The sequence below is a fragment of the Platalea leucorodia genome (genome assembly GCF_965183815.1).
Source record: "Platalea leucorodia genome assembly, chromosome: 3".
Classification (NCBI taxonomy): domain Eukaryota; kingdom Metazoa; phylum Chordata; class Aves; order Pelecaniformes; family Threskiornithidae; genus Platalea; species Platalea leucorodia.
The window spans coordinates 21,601,611-21,620,527 of NC_138825.1; the positions used below are offsets into that span (position 1 = coordinate 21,601,611).

Below are 18,917 nucleotides of genomic sequence, written 5' to 3' on the forward strand. Positions count from 1 at the left end.
GCGGAGGCGGCTCGGCGGGCGTCCCGCCCACCGCCCCGTCCTCTCTCTCCATTGGCTGCTGCCGGCTGTCAGGGCTGATAGGCCCCGCCCCGCCGGAGCCTCTCGCCCCCCGCCCGCCGGCGGAGGCTGGGCCTGGCCGGGCGGGGCGAGGCGCCCGGTGAAGCCGTCGCCTGAGGGGACGGGTGGCGGCTGCCGCCCTCGGCCGCCGGCGCCTCCGCCGGGCGGAGCCGCGCTGCTGCCCGCTGGTGCGGCGGCGGTGGCGGCCGGGAAGGCAGGGGCTGCCCCTCAGCCCCCGCGTCCGCCGGAGGGAAGTCGCGTGTGTCCCCCTCTTCAGGGGAGAGGTCCCACTGCTCTGCCCCGGCACCGCCCGCCCGGGCGGGCTGCGGCTCCCCGGCCTTCCCGCTGGAGGCGGCGGGACTGACTCATCCCGCCGCGGCGTGGCGGGCCTGCGGCCAGCGCCAGCCGCCCTGCGCGTCCTTGGGGGCCGCAGGGGAGCCCCGAGGGGCCGGGGTGTGGGGCGAGAGGGGCGGCGACGCGCTGCCGCCTCAGGGGAGCAAGGCGCGGGGGAAGCGGGCCTTTCGGCCGGCCTTGTCGTCGCCTGCGCTGTGGGCGCCTTTAATAACGCCGCCCGCATAACTAATATTTAAGGAGGGAGAGAAAATTCTCGGCTTGTAAGGCTGGGCCTGCCTCCGGGCGCCCTCCCGCGCCGAGGCGCTGGGGGAACCCCAAGCTCCTCCGCCGTCGCCGCGGTGGCGAGGAGGAGCCGGCCTCCAAGGCGCTGGGCGGGTGAAGCCGCGGCAGCCGCGCGTTCGCCCACCCCGCCGTCCTTCCTGCTGCCTTTAGTGATGCCTGCACCGCCGTGACTGTCTGTGATCCCTCTGCCCCTCTCAGGTGTTGGGACAGCCTGCCCAAAAGCCACCGCAGGCGGCCGGGCAGCCTCACCCGACGCGCTTTCTTGAGACTGGAAGCAGAAACAGTCTTGCAGCGGCTCTTTCAAACACACTTTTTCGTTTCCAAAGGTAAGAGATGTGTGGTTGTAAGGACGAGCTATCATTTGTCCAAAATCTAAATTTCTCTAAGCTGCCTAAAGATATTTAACTACAACTCAAAACGCCTGTGCCAAGGTCTCCATTTTCTTCACTTTTGTGGTAAGATATTTTAAGAACTTCTTTGACAAATTCCCCTGTAAGAACTAAACTCCATTTCATCCATCCCTGTATCTATTTCTCACATAATATTGACTGTGGGCAGTTCAGTTACAAAGATTACTTTATGTAGAAGTTGAATGACTACTTGCTTGGAATTTTAGTTGTCCATAAATCCACACAAATTAAAATAATCTAAATCAAAAAGTGAGAAAAACAACAGAGGAAGTTGTCACAAAGTAAATTATACCTTATCTATTAACGTAATATGAATATCTCAAGGTTTATGATGCACGACTTAAAATTCATTAGTAATAATGAATAAAAAAGGCTAATACGTACTAGCTGCTAAAAGCCCCACATGCAACTGTGCAAATGTAGGGGAAATACAGTCCCTACTTGAAAATGTTTACAGTCTGAAGTAATGGACAAAGCACAGGATCTATAAAACATAACAGCTTAGGGAATATTTTTGTTTACATGCATTTTTAATGTAAAGCAAGTAGAGGAGAGATGGAAAAGTTTATTCACAGCTTTTCCCTCCTTAGTCGCACGATCTGAATTTTGTAGACTTTGTGAGGACTGGTGCAGCATAAGAGGTAAAACATGTTTAGGTTTCGTCAAGGCATTTTGTCCTTGCAAGGGATGTTCAGTTTTACTTTTTGCTCAGTGACCGCTTCACAATAAATCAGGAAGTGCTTTTCAGTTACCAGTGCAGAAGCTGACTGCAAAATTGCCAGGATCACAAGTGTTTCACTCAGCTGCACTCCAAACACTGTACGTAATGTTTCTGAAAATGTTCCCTTCTTGTTGGACTTCAAATATTAGCACTGCTATCCATTATTGTGCTAAAGACCTTCTCATCCATGGGAAGGATCCTGCCAAAAGAACAAATACGTCTGCTGCTAAGAAAGGTTGCAGCTGTCAACAGGAGCATTGGAGGAGAGGCACAGTATCAAGAGCTCAGTTTTATGGCACTGCAAATATATATAGGTTTGTAAATGGTCGAAAGTTTCAGCAGGGTAATTAAATAGAAGATCTCAGATTTATAAACTAAACATTCCACAGCAGCTGAACAAGGCTTAAACAACTAAGAAAAAATATTAAAGTTTTGGAAAATGTAATTGCCCAAGTGAGTGCAAAGTGTTTTTCCTATTTAATCACCAAGTCTTTCTGGTGTAAGCCGCCCATATAACAAATGCAGATGTATTACGTCTTCAGCAAGCTAACAGTTTTTGTATCTGACATTTTCCCTTCAGAAGACAAAGAGATCCGGCACCTAGCGCGTCTTCAGCTGGCACAAGGCTAGAACGAAAATCCTGGAGTGTTCAGTTACACGTAAACCAGAGCTGGCAGCACATCCCCGTCCAACCAGGAAGGTGAGATGCAGGAAGCACAACTGCAAGAGTGGAGAGCACACGGACAAGTGAGCTGGTCCAGGTACGGTGCAGAGTAGTACAGGAATGGAATTGGAATGTATCAGAATAGTTCACAACTAATGGACACATTACTATAAAATACTCCAAACTGAATTTACTGATGAATGAAATAATAATAATTTATCACTGTAATTTGCCAGTTACCTTCTTAAAACCGTCAGGAACACCAAGAAATCAGGTAGTCCTCTCCTGTCTGAAGACACATTTAACTACATCCTATGTCATCCTGTTTTCAAGAAGATCTTGATGTTGAAAATTCCTTAGGCAATCTTAGTGCTTCCCACAATTAACTGTTAGAAGATCTCAGTAAGAGCCACTAAGTTTCTGTTCAATATGGTCTTACCTTTTACCTTAAGAAATTATGTGAAGGCGTCCTTGTAACATTAATGAACTATTGTGGTTAATTTAATGTGCTATGCTGAGAGAGTGTCAGGGATTGAAGAAGTGAACATGTGCTTCTGTTCTTTAACCTGAGAAATTCATCTTGTTAAGCAGGCGGTCTTTCTTCCTTCAGGGCTTCCACCTATTACATCCATTAGCCCTTGTTTAGAAGGTGCTTGCATACTGCATTGACATACAAGGTGTTCAATTTGGGGAGCAAGACCTGGTTGCAAACAGCTTTTCCCTCAAAAAAGTACCGTTGTGGTATCTTCTGATACCATTTTCACTAGATACGCAATTTGTAAAAAATCCCAACCTTACTATGAAACAAAAAGCAGTTTACAAAGCAAGTTTTTAGAAAAAAGTAAAGCTCAAAGAGAAGGAAAGCTAGCTTCAGTAGTTTTAAGCTATTTTAAGAAACTAAAAGACAGGTTCTATCACTTTCTCTTTCAACCCTGAGCTCTTCGGTTTCAGCCCTTGCTACAAGCACTGAAGCTGAACACCACAATCTGATAGTTGGCAGCAAATAAGATGATTTTTCATGTAACTTTGTAAACTACATCTTGGTCTCATTAGTTTGAGGTTCTCCCTTGAACAGATGATGATACAATCACCGATTGCTACTAACACTGTACTTTGAGGCTGATATACTAACTCATGTAAACTTGCACAGAAATCTATAGTCAAAAGTGATTTAGTTTTACTTCAGACTGTTTATCAGCTTGTTCATGTATTGCAAAATGCACCCTTTTTATTTAAAAAGGGACAATATGGTGTCAGAAGTTAATGTTCCAGCTATTTTCTCTAAACTATTGTTTCATTCTGTTTTCTACATTCTATCTATACCACAGGCGTATATTCCAGCCTCATGTCTCCCTCCCTCCCTCCCTCCCCAGGAAGTGAAAACGAAATAGTGGTGTACCTTTGTCACGGCATTTTTCTGAGCTTGCTTGTAACCATCCCCTCTGCCCCTGCATTTTGGTGGGCCTCATTCAATTTTACTGTACTTGGTAGCACGCAGAAGATCAGGATGCACCTGCAAACTTGCAGCACGTGATACTTCCTTGAGTTGAAGGTTCCAAGTTGGCACTATTCACAGAGAATGTTTCATGTAACAATAGGCTGTTGTTCTTTCCAGCTCAGTTTACACACAGCTAGAGGTTCACAGACATAATAAATAAATGCTACTCTCCAATAACCTGAAACTATTCGTATATTGTGAGGGGGGGGGGGATAGTTTGCATCTTCTAGAAATGAATAAAGAAACTAAAGTGAAAGATATTAAGAGATGTATGAATAAACTTTTTCAGTAAATGCAATTCACAGGTTTATACTTGTTTGTAAGTATTTAACCACGAATATCTGGTAATTAGACCATTACATGAATTTGCTATCATGAATGACCCTTAAATGAATTTGTATCAAATGATACACAGTAATTATAGCTATCATGCTGACTCTTTGATTCAAAATTATTATTTTTAAAAAGATAAAGTATATGCCAGTATTTTTAAACTGAACAGCAGATATCCATCTTAAATTTAAACCAAACAGCAGGTATCTATCTTAAAGAGATCGTTAACAGTAAAAAAAATTCTGAGCCATGGAAGACCAGTAATAGCAAATGCTCCTTTAAAAGTTTAACCTTTCCCCCAGATAACCTTTTATCACTTCCTTGATGCTTTTCTTAAGAAACATGCCTTTTTTTAAAAGACTCAAACTACCCAACAAGTTTATTTGAAAATTAAATGTCTGCCAAAAATTAGGCATTTGCAATGTTACTTCTGATATGAACTAATACATTTCAGAAGTAAAAACTGTAGCTGAAGTTTCAGGAAAAATGTCAGTTTTCCCACAATTATATGGCATTTGACCAGACAATTTCTGATTTGTTTGGTGATTTAAATAAAACCACTATGTTATGCTGACAGCCATACAAAATGTAAGATTAACTTGCACTTTAACCCATGGTAATAATATCAAGATTTTGCACAGCTACAAATGCAGTATTTGCATTTTCAGTGCCATACCAAGTTGAATTCAGTACCACCTAAACCCAAAGCAGCAGCTGATTAAAAAAAGAAAACATAAGTCAAATGATAAAGCTACATAGTTTAGTACATTAAAACAAAACCAAGGACAATGGTATTTGTATAAGGTTCCAAAAATATACAGATGGGGGGAAAAAAAAAAAATCACTGTACACAACTCTGAGGTTGTTAAAGTGACCAGAGAGACTGAACAGTGCAAGACATGCTTTTCCAGTTACAAGCTCAAAACAGAAGTGCAAAAGAAATTAAAGCTTTGTCTGAAGTGATTTACCTTTCAGGATAAGGAAAGCTTAGAATACCGTCATCAGTGTTACAGAGAAATCTCCATCCCACCCACCCCACCCCCAACACATACACACAAAATAGTTTAAGTTTTTCCATAATACAGCATTTAATTCAAATGGTGTCCCCCTGAGCTTGGTTATTGTAGGGACAATTTGTCTGATGCTTTTTAGATGTTGGCCTATGAATCAAGCGATGCATAGGCAGCTTCTCAGTTCTCCAGCTTTGGCTAACGATACCTGCCGTTTACAGGCAGTGAAAGTGGCAGATAGCCTGGGTTCAAACGCTCCTGCAACTAGCTTCATAAGACCACCTCATTGGAAGGAAGCAGTTGTGCTGAAAGCAGATGCTAAGTTATGGCTGAGGAACAAAGAAATTGCTTTATAGGTCTCTGTACTCTCTCCCAGAGTTAAGAACAATTTCAGGCAAGTGCTTTTGGCAGGCTGACTAAGCTGTACATGCATCTATCCATGCAAATGTAGAATATGGCTCCCAAGACCTAGAACCAGGGTGTGTGCATGTGAAGACTGGATAGAAGGCCCTTCCTTGTTAGTTTACAAAAATATATAGCCAATACTGTAGCTTAAGAAGTCAGTTTTACTCATTACAGAGATTCCCAAAAAGTATTAGCTACTTTTCAGACATTCCAGACAAGGTCACTTGTAACAGAAAAGGTTAAGTTCTCTAAAACAAGATTTTAAAAGTGGATCTTTCCTTCAAGTGAACAGGACATTTGTTTTTATGCTTAACTTTTTCGTCAGTTAAGACTGAATTTATTTAAGATTTTATGTGAACATATGCATAAACACAAATAAGTTTACTTTAAACACATCTGCACAGAAAAAAGATTAACCCTTCAAAACATAACAGAGCAGGTCTGGTTAGTATGTATCTATTGCAAATCTTAAAGATTCTGTGCATTAGGCCCACCCATACAGAAAGCAGGGGAAAAGTCTCAATAAAAGAAAATTACTGTTCAAGTCTAAGTGGTGTTTTGAAGAGCCAGCAGCCTAAGTGACACCATGAAGCTAGTCACAGTATCCAGACAAGCAGACCTGCTTGGGCTACTAAAGCAGTGTATCCTCCTGAAGGTGTCATTTACTCCCAAGTTATTTTCTGTTTCGAAGGCGTTTAGATTTCCTAGGACAGTCTGGGGGGTCAACCGCCTTCCTCCGTTTTCTAAGAGATTGTTCATTTGAGCCAGAACCTGAAGAATTTCCTACTGTGCTCTCCATCACCTCTCGCAGCTTGCGTTCAAGCTCAGCCAATCGGGCATTCTGTTCGCCTATGATTTGGGTTTGCTCTAGCAGTTTCTGGTCTTGATCTTGGAGTTGCTTCTGTTGCTCTTGCACTTTGATGCGAAGCTCTGAGATTTCCCGCTTTAGCGCTGTCAAGCCCGTGCCATTTGCTTTTACTTGCTGCTGGAGTTTGGTGATTTCCTGCCTTGAAGGGTTCTGCTTGGAGAACAGCTGCATTGTTGTCAGTGCTGCAGAAGGCCCTGGAACTTCAGAGAAAACTGTGATTAATCCTCTACAACTTCAAGACAAAGGCAGAAATCATGTCCCAGTTTTCATATTTTGCTTATCCCTGCTCCCCAAACGTGAACCTGAATACTGGTTGCAAGTTATGTGAACATGTAAACAGATGTACAGTCATTTAAGTGTCTAACAAGAGCATATGGTATCTCCGAGCACAACTAGTTTAATTTAAAATACTTTGATTTTCAGTAGTCTGGGAAACAGCTCATCATTCACTTTCTGTATATAAGCCCCCCTCCTTTTGCTGTATCAAAAATTACGTAGAGATATTATGTTGTCATCTAGACTTAGTGTCACAGATGTTCAGTCAAAAACCCACAACATGTCTATAAATTACTTATTACAGAATAGTTATATTAAATAAATATATTTCAATAGAGCAGTACAATTCTGCTGTCTTAGTTGTAGACAGCTAAAGCTCTAAAATTTTGTGGTTTGGGGCTTAACAAGATATTTCAGTTTAACTTACTTTTTAGAAGAAAGGAATTTATTTTCCATGCTTCTTTAGACTCACTCTTCCTAAGTACTAAAACCATACTGGAATTTGAGCTTGGGAATGTTGATTTTAATAAAGTTCCTGCAAATCAAGGAGACTAACAGCTACTGTATAATTTCTTTCACTTTTTCTATCATAAAAGATATCTATCACTTTTTCTATCATTTTACTCTTCTAGCAATGCTGTGCAAGTAAGATGCAACTTTTAAAGCGCTACAAAGACAGAACAGTCTGGAACAGCCTAGAACAGTCATCCTCCTCCTCCTTTTTTTTTTTTTTTTCCCCCCTTTAAGATGCCAGCATAGTAACAGTTATGTGACACTAAAGGGTTGCCATTACATAGGTTACGCTCCTCCCCCAACACAAGGTAGGCATTTTTATGCCACATAAAGCCTTGGCCTTGAAAAGCCAATTGACATCAATTATGGTTTGGGGCAATACTTCTTCAACTGAGAGACTCAATGGAATTGAGGTATAATTAACAGGATATAATTAAGAGGTGGTATACACACTTATGGCTAAAAGGATGGACAGGACATACCAGAAACAACAAGCAGCTCCTACAGTTAGGCCTATCATTTTTGCTTAAGACGTAATTTTTTTTTTTTTTTAATTAAGTTATCATTTCAGAGAGTTAATTTCACAGTTCCTATGAAGTGTGAAGATGTTCAGCACAGGGAAAACACTACAGTTCTACTAACCTTTTGCTTTTGGCCATTATATGAGGCAACTACCTTACACTTTGGTTCACAAACGTTCTGTAAAATCTGACAGATTATACGAAGGACCAATTTCATTGTTTATTTATAGGCTGTTCTTTTAATTGCCTTTTCACTATGACCCAGAAGTATTTTGCTTGTTAGTGTATACGTTAGTGCCCCAGGAAAGTAAAAAAAGCACATACAAGTACGTTCTAGCTCATAGAGAGCACTACAACAGCTTAGGCTAATTCATTTGCTGATCATCCTAAAAATAAAAGGCATCAAGCTGTCATCTCACGTGCCAAATTTCAACCAAGTGCAGTGATAAAGTCTCATTCATTGGTGGCACAAAAGCGTTTGTTTAATGAATACACACTATGCATAATTCTAACATATATTCAAGTGACTGTTCTTTTGGTAGTACAAAGGCTCCTTAAATTTCAAAGCAAATGAATCTCAGTTAGCATTCTTAAGAAACAAGTATCATCAATATTTGTGTAATAAAGCTTGCATTTAAGGGAGGGAGCTTTGAAAAGATACAGTGCTGTGAATTTTTACAGAAAAACTAAATAAAACTTAACTATACGTTGGAATTAATACCTGGGGCAGTTCCTATCAGACGTCCCGATACATCTGACCCAGGCATCTTTCTTTTCAGTATTGGAACAATCTTCTCATCAAAATATTCCATAGCCATGGAGGAAATGTCCCTTAGTTCTTGAAGAACTTCATGAGCTCTCTGAGGAGCTCTTGTAGAGTTTACATACCTTAGCACACGATAAATTTCATCTATTACCTAAAACATTTAAGAAGAATTAGGATTTTCTGATAAAGGCAAGATTATTTCAGATCATTCTAGAAGCGCTGGCATATTCAGGGGCTTTTGCTACATAACTATTGCATACCACTGTGCTTTAGTTCTAGATCAGCTTTTTGAAATGAAATGCCATTTGTGATCTATCAGAGAGGCTATTCACTTGATCTATCACAACAACTCTCTTCAAACTCATGAAATAATGCTCATCGTGTGAAATTTGGTTTCACTACACCCATACTTCACTTCTAAGTTATAGAATCTGCACTCAGCAGGGCATCATCATTTCTTTTTGGAGAACCTGAAGCAAGATACTCTAAGCCACACTAAGAAGCAGTCACCCCCCCAGCCAGTTACAAGGCATACGAAACACATGAATGGAACAGCAAGAATTACCGTTATGTCAGTCTGAAGAGCTGTAAATATTTACTTGAGTCCACTTGCATACACCCAAAATATTGCAAATTCAGATTAAGTCCAAGATATATTAATTTATAAAACATCAATCCACTACTGACAGAGAAGATAAGCACCCTCTTAACAGGTCTGACAAACAAGCCCTTTGGTGAGGAGAGATACAGAGATGAAAGGTGTCTCACTAATCTATGAATTACAGTCTGAGGCAGGTCAAGATAGGAGTGCTGGTCTCTTATTACCGAGACTACTGACACAGGTATTTCGCACAGGATTAAGAATGGTTGAAGAGTCCCCTGAAGAACACAGATCTTAAGGACTTGGAATCATAGGTAGGACAATACAGTTGCATCTGGTGTTTTAATAAAGAAGTTTAGCTAAAAAGTTGCAAAAGCTAGACAAAAGCGTCTCATCACACAACAAGCTTACAAAAGACTTCTGTAATTTTACCCACATTTTATCCTGTTAGCAACAACATCCTCAAAGCATTCTCCTGTCATCCTCAATATAAAATCTTGCAGCGGCGCTCTGCTATCACCAGGAACCCTCACACAGTATGCCGAACCTCAAATCAGGATTCACATATTCTAACACAAATTCACTTCCTGACAATTCCGTGGCAGCTTCATTCAAATGAAATTTCCTGAGGGCAGCAGGGCAGGCAGGGCAGAAACCACAGACTGTAAGTGAACACTAAACCTTGAATCTGCTTGACCAAAATACGATTTTCTGGTGAACTGGTAACTGTGCTGAGAGAGCAGCGGCTCTAACAAGCTCATACACTAAGTAAATAATTTAAAAAAAACTTTTTAGCTGTAATATCAGAATACAAATAAGGTTCTTATGACTCAGTGCCCACAAGGAAAATGGCTGGCAAGCTCACTTGCCCAGCTCCTGCACACTCCAGGTCTAGACTGAGTATTGCCTTTCTGTCTACTCTTCAAAAAGTAAGGCAATATTTCTTTTAAGTATTCCATTTACTATGTGACTATCAAGGACTTAAGTTTATTTGACTTTATGTTCTATTACATTTTTAAAAATACACGGTACAGATAGAAATACAACATAAGGTCAAATAAGCATAAATCTATTAAACTATAATTATTTAACATTAATTAAATATCAAGTCAACAAGAGTGTACAGCAATCAAGTTACCTCTTCAAGATAAAAATACATTTCATGCCGACAGCCTATCCTACCGTACGGAATGTAAAAATGCCTGCCATGCTTCACCTGAATCCAACAGCTCTTCCATTCATCCCACTGCAAGTCAGTTATCTGCCCATGAAAAATTAATACCAACATATCCAAACCTCACATGGAAAGATCAATGAATAGAGCATTAGGCTAATGTTCACAGATCTTGTTTCAGCCCTGAGCTGCACCACTTTTCCTCAGATCATGACTTTGTCAATTCCCCTGTGCACTTCTGTCTTCACAGCTTATAAAACAGTGGTATCTCGGATGTACATCTCACTTGCATAATTTAAATTTTATGCTGGGGTAGTATTCTGAAACACCAGAATTGTTCAGCAGTATTAGTATTTAACACATTTTATCTACATTTAAAACTAATTCCACCTACTGTACAAAAATACCCCATCCACTGTAATATTGAACAGTGTTTCCACATACTAAATATCTTAATTCAATTAATCTGAAGTACTCAAACCCTTAAGAAAGGTGCCTAAAATCTTCCTGATTGAGTGAGTGCTTAGTGTTACACACAGTCTAAATTACTACATCTTCTGATGACCTGGCCTCCAGCTGTTTTGTACAATTAAAATTCAGAATTAAACCCTATATGTCATGTGTTTCGTGTAAAAGGTTGCAGAGGATGTATATGCCACAAGTCAAATGTCAGAATTGAGAGAATCTAAGAGAAAATGGAAATCAAGTTTAAAATAATTAATATTTAGATACAGTCTGGTTCATTCATTTCAGCCTGCCTGTTATAGCACACTATTGGCTTGTGTGTTTGTTTGCAAGTATCTGAAACACAGTTTCAGTATATACATACATTATATAAATTTGTCCCAGCTGTCCCAGGCTAAGTTACACAATCATATTTTTTAAACACAGATACACATTCACATAATATAGTCTACATTTTACCTTTCCAGGTATGAAGCAACAGAGATTGGAATCCACATACTTCATGAAAGTCATATTTAACAGAGAGAGTCTCGTTTCTACAGCAGCAAGGATGTCTGCATGACGAGCTAATGAATGGTTTCTTCTTTCCGACTCCCGTCTAGAAGAGAGACCATTAAGTGACACTGCTTTAACAATGAGTCAACAAAATGAAACTGTAACAATCGCTCAAGTTAATTTCACCCTCCGTGGTTTGAAAATGTAACCACTAACATTAGTTCTGTCTTTATGGAAAAAACCTGGTACAGATTGATAACCAGCTAGTAATAACATACTACACTTTCTTAGACAAAATTTGTTCTCTAAATAATTACTACATCTTATGTGATCCACAAACTCTATAGGTAACTTAGGACTAGTTAAAAACAAGCTTTCAGTACTAGCTAGCAGTAGACACTGAGTCAGCGTAAATATTTTTATCCCCCCATATTCCTGCAGTTAGTACTTAATGCAATTGACATAAATTTAATGTATTATTAGTGCTTGCTACAAAGTTTAGGTTGAGATATAAGCTCTTTTGATAAAGGATCTCTACAGTAAGTAGCATTTAGTTTCTTCACTCTGACTGGGAAATCTGATAGGACACAGCAGCAGCTGCACTTATTCACTGGAAAGAGGAGAAAAGACATTGCTTTAGTGAGAAACTAGCTCCCAGTAACACCCACATGTCAAACCTCCCTCCCTTTCCCCTGTTTAATCCTTGGCACTGAAAAACCTTGCGCCTTTTTTTTTTTTTTTTAAGCAGAATCGTAGATAAATCTTCAGTGAAGGCAGCCAGTCTTGAAAAGGAATGGCATTTATTCATTCCTAAGCCCTTGCTTGATTTGCCAGAAGAGTTGAGCAACACAGGACCCACTCTTCTCTTCTCTGTTTAAAATACCAGAGATGTTTTTCAATATTCCAGTTCCTAGTATACAACAATTTACATTCATCCACACCATTATTTTGTAATTAGACCTTTGGTTTAAGGTGCTTTTGGAAAAAAAAATGAAATTAAACCAAATGTGATTCAAATTTTCAAGATATACAAGTTGAATTAGCTAGCAAGAAATTCCTTTTCAATATTCTGCTTAAAAGAATCTAGCACATTTAAGTTTAACTACAGTTTTAACTGGTACGTACCTTGGAAGCTGAGCTTTAACTTGCTTTTGACACAAGTTGTGGTATCTTTCCACTTTCAGAAATCCCTGATTTAACATTCGCTGGCAAACCAAGTCCATTCGCTTGCAAACCTGTATTTAAGTAAAAAGAAAAACTTAAGGCTCAATTAAGCCCACAAGTCACTTTTATTATTACCTTATCCATACTTGCTGGGTAGTAAAAGATTCTCCTGTCAGGTCTTGCTCCATTTCAAGAAGCAGAAACTGCAGTTGAGCTTAAGGCTTCACCATCCCTAACAATGATCACGCTACTCCAAAAAGGAGCAGCTATGTTCCACACGGTTCACAAATTGATCTCCTGATCTCTTGCCTAACAAGAGACAGTAGGCTGAATTCCACCCATATATAAGCAGATACAATTTCCTCTGATGTTAATGGAAGTTGCAAACACCTGTGCCTGGCTTTTAACTTGGTCTCCAGAGTGATTCTGTTAGATCAAGTTAATATTTTGTAGTCTTAAAAAGAAGCCTTTAAAAACAAGAAATCATTATGGTTTTCCTTCAGCATTTAAGGCTTATGTTTTGAAGATGGCCAAAATTAAATTTAAAAGCTTATGCAATACAGTGCACATGAAGCAAGATTCCTTTTCATATTAAAAAAAGTCTTTTCTTCTCTGATTAACAGATTCCTTTATTTGCAATGTTGGATACCAACAGCCTCAATTTTTTCACAGATTTACGGAGAAAGGACATTAATAGCTGCAGAAGACGTAACAAACTGCTAAATTTCAACCTTCAGAAAGTAACCAGTTACAAGACAAAGCCAACTTATACAAAAGTTTAAACCAGTTTCAATTCAGTTCTGAAGATGCAAGAGCTTAGTGAATCAACTGTCCTTTGAAATTGTTATTTTTTCGTACTAAAGTGCACAATTCCCACTGTGACCCCGCTTTCCAATGGATTAGCTTTGCCTTTTTTTTTTTTTTTTAAACACTCCTTCCCTCCATACACTACTCATTTCATAACTTTGAAGTCCATGTAAATTTATACCTTGAGGAAGAAAATTCTCACTTCTTCTAGAAAAGCCTGCAATTATTTTCTGTTTATATGGAAGCGACTACTTAAAGAAGTTCTACTTTCTGTGAGTCTTCCTTTAGTCACAGCTAGTTTAAGTTCTGTGAGTAAGAACTGACCATTTTCAAACAAATCTGTATTAACAGACCACTAAGTAAGCGCTGTCGATCTGCTTGTGCTCCTTTGTATTAGACCCTTCTCCTTAACAGTCAAAAGAGAATGATCAGACAGGCTAACTACAGAGGTACAGTCTCAGTACGCTTCTCCCTCACTAGAATCAGCTAAATCATTTCTACTGTATAAAAAAATAGTGCTGGCCCTTCAACTACAGGAAGGAATTGCCACATTTCTTCTAAGATATTAGCTGCGTTAGGGATGCCTAGATCTGAAACCATTTTTGAGTACAAGACTTAACAGCTTACTTGTAGTTCTAATGCTACCAAACCCCTGAACTAGGAACTAGTACCTGCACAGGGGCTTTGTTAGCTACGCAATTATTCAGCACAAGGGCAAAACAATCCTGGGTACATTATTAGCTGCAAATTCAGAGGGAGCACAGTGATTTTCGCCATGTGCATGCTGACATCTAGTGGCACCGAGGACCTTTCCGTCTGCTGAGGCCCTCCCACATCCAAGAGAGAAGATCGCAATGGGTAACACTAGATTTCTTAAACACTGGATTTTTTTTAATCTTCCTCATTTCTTTACGCTATGCAGCACAAAGACTTATTTGCTCTAGTTTCTGGATATTACCCATATTTGTGCCAATAATCAGTCCAGAACCCAAACACCAAGTAGATAACAGGCACCACCAGAAACCAAAAGTGTTTGTCTGCAACTTATTTTACCAATCACCTCTTAATTCTCAGCTGGCTCCTGATGTCACCATTTAAACCATATGGCACCTGAAGTTATAGGAACAATATACCTCTTTTACACTGCATAGTCAGCAGTCATATGCAAAGTAGCATTATTACACTTTTAAGTGTTCATGTTAGTGAACAGTTTGATACTAGCTATTCAATGGACCATGAGAAAGTAAAAAGTTAAATTTGCTCATATTTGTATTTGCAAATTTTTGTGAATATTTTTTTATTCTAGCCATAAAGCTGAAAGACCCCAAGTTTCCTCAAATGTCAAGTCCAACCAGACACTGTGTTCAAATTTCAGTGTTAGAAAGTTATTCCGAGTTCGTGTGAAAAGCAGAATGAAAAGGTGGTTGCTTCTTAGCATGCTGCATGCGGTAACAGCTTCTATGAAAGAACTGATTTTCCTCTTCATTTGAAAACAAACTAAACGGACACAATCTGCTAGAGGACTACTACCAGCTTCCCTTTCCTCAAGCATGTCTTATTTCTTCCAAGCTTCATTAACAGATAACCAATATCAAAGCAGAGATAAAAATATCCTTAAGTATTTAGATTCAATACATGTTATTTTTCTTAGAGGCAACACAGACATGATGTTTCATAATGCCTTTCTAGGGTGAAGTGACAAAATGTTGATGACTTCAGCAAGAAGCTTTAAAATAGACATTCCTGTAAATACAGATTTGCTGAAACCGTGGGAAGATTAAAGCCGTGCTGACCCAAGGCTATCGGTCCTTATTTGTGCTGTGCTGAAAATAAGCACAAGTTTGCTGCAGAATCTAAGACACTTCTGACGTGCATCAGCATCCAAGGTAACCTTTTCCTCAGACTGTTCATGGAAGAAGGTTACAGATTTGTTTGTTTTTAATCACGTTTGCTGTAGTAATAGCCTGAATGGAAGTGTATTTCCAAGCTCAGACATGTGAATGAAGAGAATTTCATTATTATCCTACTCAGGTAAAAATTCCAGAGCTGCTGTAAGTCATCAAAAAATCACAGTAAAATAAGCCTTCAAAAGCCAGAAGATACGCCAGCTTCCATATCAGCATGTATACCAGGCTGCAGCTTGTCCAGAGCATTACAGCTTCAGACATAATGATCTTTTTGGTTTTCTGTGTTTCTCTTATGATGACATATCAGAGGAAGCAGATGAAGTAAATACTCAAAAGGGCTGAAAGCAAAATGCTGCTGCTTTTCCTCTCATTCACTTTACCCGAACAAAAGTTTGAGAACGCAAGACTTGCACCGAGGCATAATTTCAGACACAACTGCATTCTGAATACCTATTGTTTAGTCTCCATTACTTTAGATCTACTTCACTGCTTAACCAGTAGGTGCTTCATTTATGCTTTTAAATGCAGTAACGCCAGGAATAGCAGAAAGCATTATGCTCAGGAAAGCAAGTGCTTCTTTGCACAATGAGGGGCCCACAGTCTTGCCTTGCCTAACAGCAATCATCATAAGCAGGAAACGTTCTTTGCCTCGTCCTTTGGTGACAGAAAAAGTATTGACTTTAAGCCTTAGATTATGTTCCTCATTATGCTCTATATAAACAATAGAGGTTCCTATCTCTATTTTAATCTATGTCCTCCCACCCAGCCAACTCCTCCGTCTGTCTTCTTGTACACACTCTAGATCCAACACCAGTTCTACTCAAAGATTTTTTTTTTTTTTCTTTTTTTTTGGATCAGTGAGCTAAGGTGATCCAGAAAAAGAGATTAGGACATCCATTTCCTTTAATGCTGGGATCCAGAGAATTCATCAGAGTGATCAGTTTAGGGAATCCACATTTTGTGTCTACACGTGTATGATCAAACTTCGTTTAGGTTGACTGATGTCCTGGATTGTATCTTCCTACCTTCCTCAAGATGCTTTATCCCACAGAACGCCAAATTCTAAGGGGTTAATGAGGCTGCTTTTGGGCACATTTTTAATATGCATGAGACCCAAGCAATTTAATCCCTGTCATTCAATTAATGTGGTCCTGCAATGTATCTTTAGCAGAATACTATTCATTATAAGAGATACACGCACTCGTCTTTGATAAGCAGCTCAAGCCAGTTCTCATAGAGAAGAAAAATTTACTGTTTGTGCAAGACAGATCTTAGAGCAGGAATATACAAGTGTCTCCCGAGGCTACGTGTAGCCTTTAAAAATCTCAAAGTGATGAAATTTCATAATGAATTTATGCCTAGGCATTGTTATGAACACCTTCAGTTCTGAACAGCCATCCAAAAGACCTAGCTGCTCAAGCTTATGTGGTTATGAGCTACATTTTTGACTAGGTCAAACCAGAAGGGCTTTGATTCTTTACATTACTGCTCGTTAACAAAGACAAGTGCACTTTCCTCTCAAAGGAATGTTCATAATGCCTTCTGACGTGCTTAAGGGAACAGTAAGGAATTTGATGGAGATTAAGTTTCTTGGCTGTCACTGACTCAAAAATTAAAAATAGGGAAAGACCAGCTGAATAGTTTCCTTCATTTTACATCTAGTAAAAATTGTTCCGTGTGTATGTCAAAGTTGATATTTATCCAGTCTGGTTTTGCCTATTTCTGAAACTTCTGAAAGGGGCAGTCTTCTAGAAAAATGAACTTGCAGGTGCTCCGTAAGAGCGCACAAAAGCATTGCATTTTACTTCTTAAGTAGCACTGAGAGTTAAACAGCTGGTTTAGTCCTTACACCACCATCTTTCCTATTCTCAGCTTCACTGCTGACAAAGCAGTGCTTACAAACATTAACTGAGCCCTACAGAAAGAAAAAACCTTCTATTGATTAGTGATAGCTCCCACGGGTATTACTATTTATAAAATGCAACGGGAAAGTTGCAGCTAAGGGCTGTGTCTAGCATTGCGATACAGACCATGCAACACTAAGCGTACCCAAACAGTCTACGTACTTCTCTTCCCTTCATTCGAACTGTAAGTACTCAAAAGCAGAGGCTGCAATCCAAAAAGGCAGTACTACATCTTTTTCATAAATCCACTAGTTACTCTCACAGAAGAAGCAAAAGTCTTTAGTGGACTGACAGCATGCCAGAAATATTTAGGTACTGGTGTACTTGGTGCGGTATGAACAAGAACAGATTTTCTGCTTGAAGAGCTTTCAGTTTAAAGTTACAGTCAGGATGCAACACTTCAGGTTGCTGATCCAGGACACATGCAGTCTAATTTTCTACAGAAATATGCTTGTAATATTATCCAGTTTAGGCTAATAGAGTTCTTAAAATAGAAACAGTACAGTACACGCAAGTTTACTGAGGGTTACATAAGCTATGCATTAGTTCCCTCACTATTAGTCCATTTACAACCTCATAAGAAATTCAGTAAGATAGCAGCTTATCATATTATGTCATGGTTTACATCAGGCTCCTTATGCAGGCAGTTAAAGATTGATATATGCCGATCTCCTCACTGACAGCTGCGCTTTTTTTTTGGCATTATAAAGTTTGGAGGTAGAGGTAATATCTTTTATTAGATCTACTACTATGACTGGAAGAAGCAGGCAGCCTTTCAGGCAGACAAGGGCTTTTTTACATCTTCTTTTTTTTCCCCACATTTATTTCTAGATAGGGTAGGGTCCTTGGAGCAGCAGGCTCACCATCTCCTACACTTGTAGGCTTAAGCCCTATAAGTAAAAATAAACACACACATGAGACACAATAGACCAGCCCCCCAAGAAAAGCAGTCGCTAGGATAAATAAGCCTCCAGCAGCCCAGTAATTTCTTACAGAGGACGAACGGAATGAAAGCAGCAAGAGACGGTAAGAGACCCTTAGGACGGCGTGTGCGGAGCACACAGCTCCATGCCGTACCCGAGGCCCGGGGGCGGCTGGGGAGAAGGGAGACAGCCCCATCCCACCCCGCCCCATCCCCGGGCAGAGCAGCAGCCCGGCGGGGGGCGGCCGGGGCCGGGGCCGCCTCCCCGCCGCCTCCCAGCGCCGCTCCCGCCCCGCGGCCGGCGGCGGCCGGGCAGCCAGGCGGGCTTCCCCCGGCGGGCCCGGGTCCCGGCCGCAGCAGGGCTCCTCGCCCGCCCGCCCCGCCGCCTCCCCTCCCCGGCCCCTACCAGGCGGAGCTGGCTCGTCTCATCGTAGGACAGGAAGCTGAGGATGCTCTCGATCGCCACGATGGGCAGCCCCATGAGCGTGTTGCTCTGAGGCGGCGGCTCCAAAGGCGCCAGAGCCTCGGGAGACTCCGAGACCGGGGGCGGGGAGAGCCGCGCCGAGCCCAGGGCGCCGCCTTCCCCGTCCGACGGGAGCCGCTCCTCCGGCGCCGCCATCTTGCAGCCCGTCCTTCCTCCACTGAGGGAGGGGAGGGAGCCTTCCTATGACGACACTTCCGCCCCCGTTGGTACCGAACGGGGCGCCCCGCCCCGCCCGGCCCGGCCGCTTGGGGGCGGCCGTTGGCTGCCCCCCGGCGCCCCCCCGGGTCCCCCTCGGCGGCCCGGCCCCGGCAGCGCC

At 41.1% G+C, this 18,917-nt stretch overlaps 1 protein-coding gene and 1 long non-coding RNA gene across 3 annotated transcripts; one reads left to right on the plus strand and one right to left on the minus strand.

Moving 5' to 3' along the window:
• The first annotated feature begins 524 nt into the window (after nucleotides 1–524).
• LOC309587537 lies at nucleotides 525–13,434 on the plus strand. The gene is made up of 3 exons (XR_014227567.1): nucleotides 525–1,019; nucleotides 2,405–2,585; nucleotides 13,201–13,434. It is a non-coding gene; the product is annotated as an uncharacterized lncRNA (long non-coding RNA).
• On the minus strand, nucleotides 5,379–18,752 carry FBXO28 (F-box protein 28). Of its 2 annotated transcripts, none has more exons than XM_082305773.1 (5): nucleotides 18,524–18,752; nucleotides 12,539–12,648; nucleotides 11,378–11,516; nucleotides 8,634–8,829; nucleotides 5,379–6,802 (listed from the first exon to the last, which is right to left on the minus strand). In XM_082305773.1, exons 1-5 carry the CDS (start codon nucleotides 18,734–18,736, stop codon nucleotides 6,408–6,410), a joined length of 1,053 nt encoding a protein of 350 aa, XP_082161899.1. In that variant the 5' UTR covers nucleotides 18,737–18,752; the 3' UTR covers nucleotides 5,379–6,407. The 2 variants fall into 2 exon arrangements, with proteins under 2 accessions (XP_082161899.1, XP_082161900.1); XM_082305774.1 differs by lacking the exon at nucleotides 5,379–6,802 and adding an exon at nucleotides 6,817–7,413.
• Nucleotides 18,753–18,917: the final 165 nt, after the last annotated feature.